The sequence below is a fragment of the Wyeomyia smithii genome, chromosome 3, assembly GCF_029784165.1.
Source record: "Wyeomyia smithii strain HCP4-BCI-WySm-NY-G18 chromosome 3, ASM2978416v1, whole genome shotgun sequence".
Taxonomy (NCBI): Eukaryota; Metazoa; Arthropoda; class Insecta; order Diptera; family Culicidae; genus Wyeomyia; species Wyeomyia smithii.
The window spans coordinates 236156206-236159501 of NC_073696.1; the positions used below are offsets into that span (position 1 = coordinate 236156206).

Below are 3296 nucleotides of genomic sequence, written 5' to 3' on the forward strand. Positions count from 1 at the left end.
CGCATCCATATGGTATCACTTTGAGTCAAACAGGTTGATGTTTGGTTTTGTCTCGTCACAATATTGTAGCTATATAATCGATCCATCACCTCATCGGCAGACAGTGTAACCTCCGTCACATACACCAGTTTTGCGATTATCGTTGCCTCCCGGCTCGGTGAGTAAATACGCGGAGCTATTTTTGATTCCTGTGTGGCGTTTTGGTTCCTATCGAACGTTGCGCCTTCGGTGACCCCGGCTCGTAATCGTTCTTCGGTTGGTGTTGATAAGCGGATTGCCTACGTTGTATTCGAGCACGCCGGAATCACTCTCGCTCGACTTGGTTTGGTTGTCCAGTGTTCGCTCGAAAGTGAGAGTGATCACAACGGTTGTCGATTGTTGGTGTGGAGTGCGAAAAGTGATTGTTTTTTTTCCCTGCTTGTCGTTCATTAGCCCGCGAATCTAACATGCTGTCAGTTTTGGTACGAAGCACTTCACGGCGGGATTGTTACCGAAAGGCGATTCGCGTTCTATCCGTTTCTGCCCCAGCACAGCAGGCAGCCTCGGGAGGAGAAAAAGAACCCCTAAAAACGGCACTTTATGACTTCCATCAAAGCCACGGAGGAAAATTGGTTGATTTTGCGGGCTACTGGCTACCAGTTCAGTACAGCGATCAAAGCATCATCAAGTCGCATCTCTACACCCGTGAATATGGTTCGATTTTCGACGTGTCTCATATGCTGCAAACGTACTTGAGAGGTTTGACTTTTGATAAGAGGTTCCAAAATATTTTTATTGTATTGTTTTTTTTTTTACAGGAAAAGATGTTATTAACTGCTTTGAATCAGTTTGCACTGCTGATATCAAAGGACTCAAGAATGGAACCGGAACACTAACTGTATTCACCAATGACAAGGGTGGCATTTTGGACGATTTGATTGTGAATCGAGTCTCCGATGATACACTTTACGTGGTGTCCAATGCTTCCCGCAAAGAATCTGATATGGCTATAATGAGCGCCGCAGTGGTATGAAGAATGTAAAATTTTTAAGTTTTTTTGGCTAATTTTATTTCTTATTTCCAGGCGTCTTTCAAAGCGAAAGGAAAGGACGTCTCCGTGACATTTCTTCCAAGCGATGAACAATCACTGCTGGCTATTCAAGGACCGAGTGCAGTATCTGTCCTCCAAAAACTGTGCACCACAGACCTTTCTCGCTTGTTCTTTATGAACACCATAAGCGATCAAATCGCCGGGGTGGAGAAATGCCGCATTACCCGTTGCGGTTATACCGGCGAGGATGGCATCGAAATCTCAGTTCCTTCTAGCAAGGCGTCGGAAGTTGCTTCCGCTTTGTTGGACTCGAAAGTCGGTAAACTGAAACTAGCCGGTCTTGGCGCTCGAGACTCGCTGAGGCTGGAAGCAGGACTTTGTTTGTACGGGAATGACATCGACGAATCAACAACCCCGGTCGAGGCTGGCCTTTTATGGTTAGTTGCGAAACAGCGCCGGACGGATAATAACTTCCCTGGATCGGAAACGATTCTGAAACAAATCAAAAATGGTGTCACTCGCCGGCGGGTTGGTTTTAGCATGTCACCTGGGTCGGCTCCTGCCCGGCAGCACATGGAAGTATGCGACAACGAGCATCGAAAGATCGGTGAAATTACCAGCGGCTGCCCAAGTCCATGCCTGCAGTACAACATCGCCATGGGATACATCCAGGAAGTGTCGAAAAAGGTGGGGACAGAAGTGCTGCTTAAGGTACGAGACAAGTACTATCACAGTCAGCTCGCGAAGATGCCTTTCGTAGCCACTCACTACTATCAGCCGCCGAAATAAATGATTAACGAATGTATAACTAAACCTAGCTATTGTTTTGTGTGTACGTTCAGTGTGTCTTATCATAAGGCAGAAAATTGTTTATATTGGCACAGCTAATATTCCCATCCATGCAGTGATTGTGGAACGCAGCTATTAATTGAAACGTAATCACATTCGAACGGCCCGCAAGCCCGGCTTCGTGAAATGTTTACGGCTAATCAGTGCGGCTTGAGTTACTAATGATTTTTATCAGTGACAGATGTGCAATATGTTGAATCAAACTCGGGTGTAATCTCTAATTCGACGGAATTGAGACAGCATTCCGGAGAGTGATTCTACTTCTCTATTATTTCTAGTGAGTTGAACAAATTCAACCGTTAGCTGTCTTAACTTTGAATCAGAGAGCTCATAACACTTTCTCTCTCTCTCTCTCTCTCTCTCTCTCTCTCTTAACAAATAAACCATTGAATTCATTGTTACGAAATAACTTCAAATGACAGAAGTAGCAAAATTCCTACCGACTATTGAGCTGGAAATGAACATGTTGTACTACATTGTAGTTTTTGTTTGTTGTTTTTTTTTTGTTTCATAAATATCCTTTAACGTTTTTTGCACGAGTACAAACAACATCAACACTAGATGACAATTTCTCGTGGCGAATTGCAGTACTATACGTGAATGATACAGTTAAACCCGTTTTTGTGCGAGGGATAGGTACCACACAAAAAATTCGCATAAATAAAATCATTCTAAACTGTAGAACAGCACAAAAACAAATCGAACAAAAACACAAAATTATACAAATCAAAAACACACATACAAAATCGCACAAAACAATTCACATATATCAAACGTTTGCTAAACTAACGCTATCTACACTTTTTTATCATTTTCACATCTTGTTTGATCGTGCCGGAGTCTGTGTAAATAACGGTATTTGTTACGGTACAGTGAATGCTTTCAATAATATGGGTGAAAACAAATCGGCTGACCAACAGCAATTTTGATTCGTGTTTGCGAAAATCGACAATTATAGGTTGTAAGATTGGAAAAGATCGAGCTGTAATATTACAGGACTCGAACATTTTTTTCCCTGTGTGGACTCATCACTGCGACCAGAGATTAGATCTATTGTGATATTGCCCAAGTGTTTTCTGTACACCGCACTTCATATTATTGGCAGTATCACTATTGAAGTAAGTGATACGCTTATCATTCATATCTGTGCTTGTGTGTAAGTTTTACCTTTCCGTTTCAAGCTTACTACTCTACTATACCGAGCCTCTGTCCCTCTTAACAATATCGCCTAGTTACAATTCTCTGGAGAGAACTTTCATACGTTACTCACACCAGTTTTATTATAACAGGGACTTAATTTTGTTAGAAGGAAAGTCAACAGAGGTACTGTAGAATTCAGATTGAAGGAAAGGTACTTGGTTGGAAGCCTGAGAATAAACCCATGCTAAAGTCCTTTGGCAACAAAATGGCCTGATTC

The 3296-nt window shown here is 42.4% G+C and overlaps 1 protein-coding gene across 1 annotated transcript; it reads left to right on the forward strand.

Annotated features, from left to right (window-relative positions):
* The first annotated feature begins 226 nt into the window (after positions 1-226).
* Positions 227-1843, forward strand: LOC129727136 (aminomethyltransferase, mitochondrial). The gene is made up of 3 exons (XM_055684626.1): positions 227-738; positions 798-1006; positions 1064-1843. Exons 1-3 carry the CDS (start codon positions 447-449, stop codon positions 1817-1819), a joined length of 1257 nt encoding a protein of 418 aa, XP_055540601.1. The 5' UTR covers positions 227-446; the 3' UTR covers positions 1820-1843.
* Positions 1844-3296: the final 1453 nt, after the last annotated feature.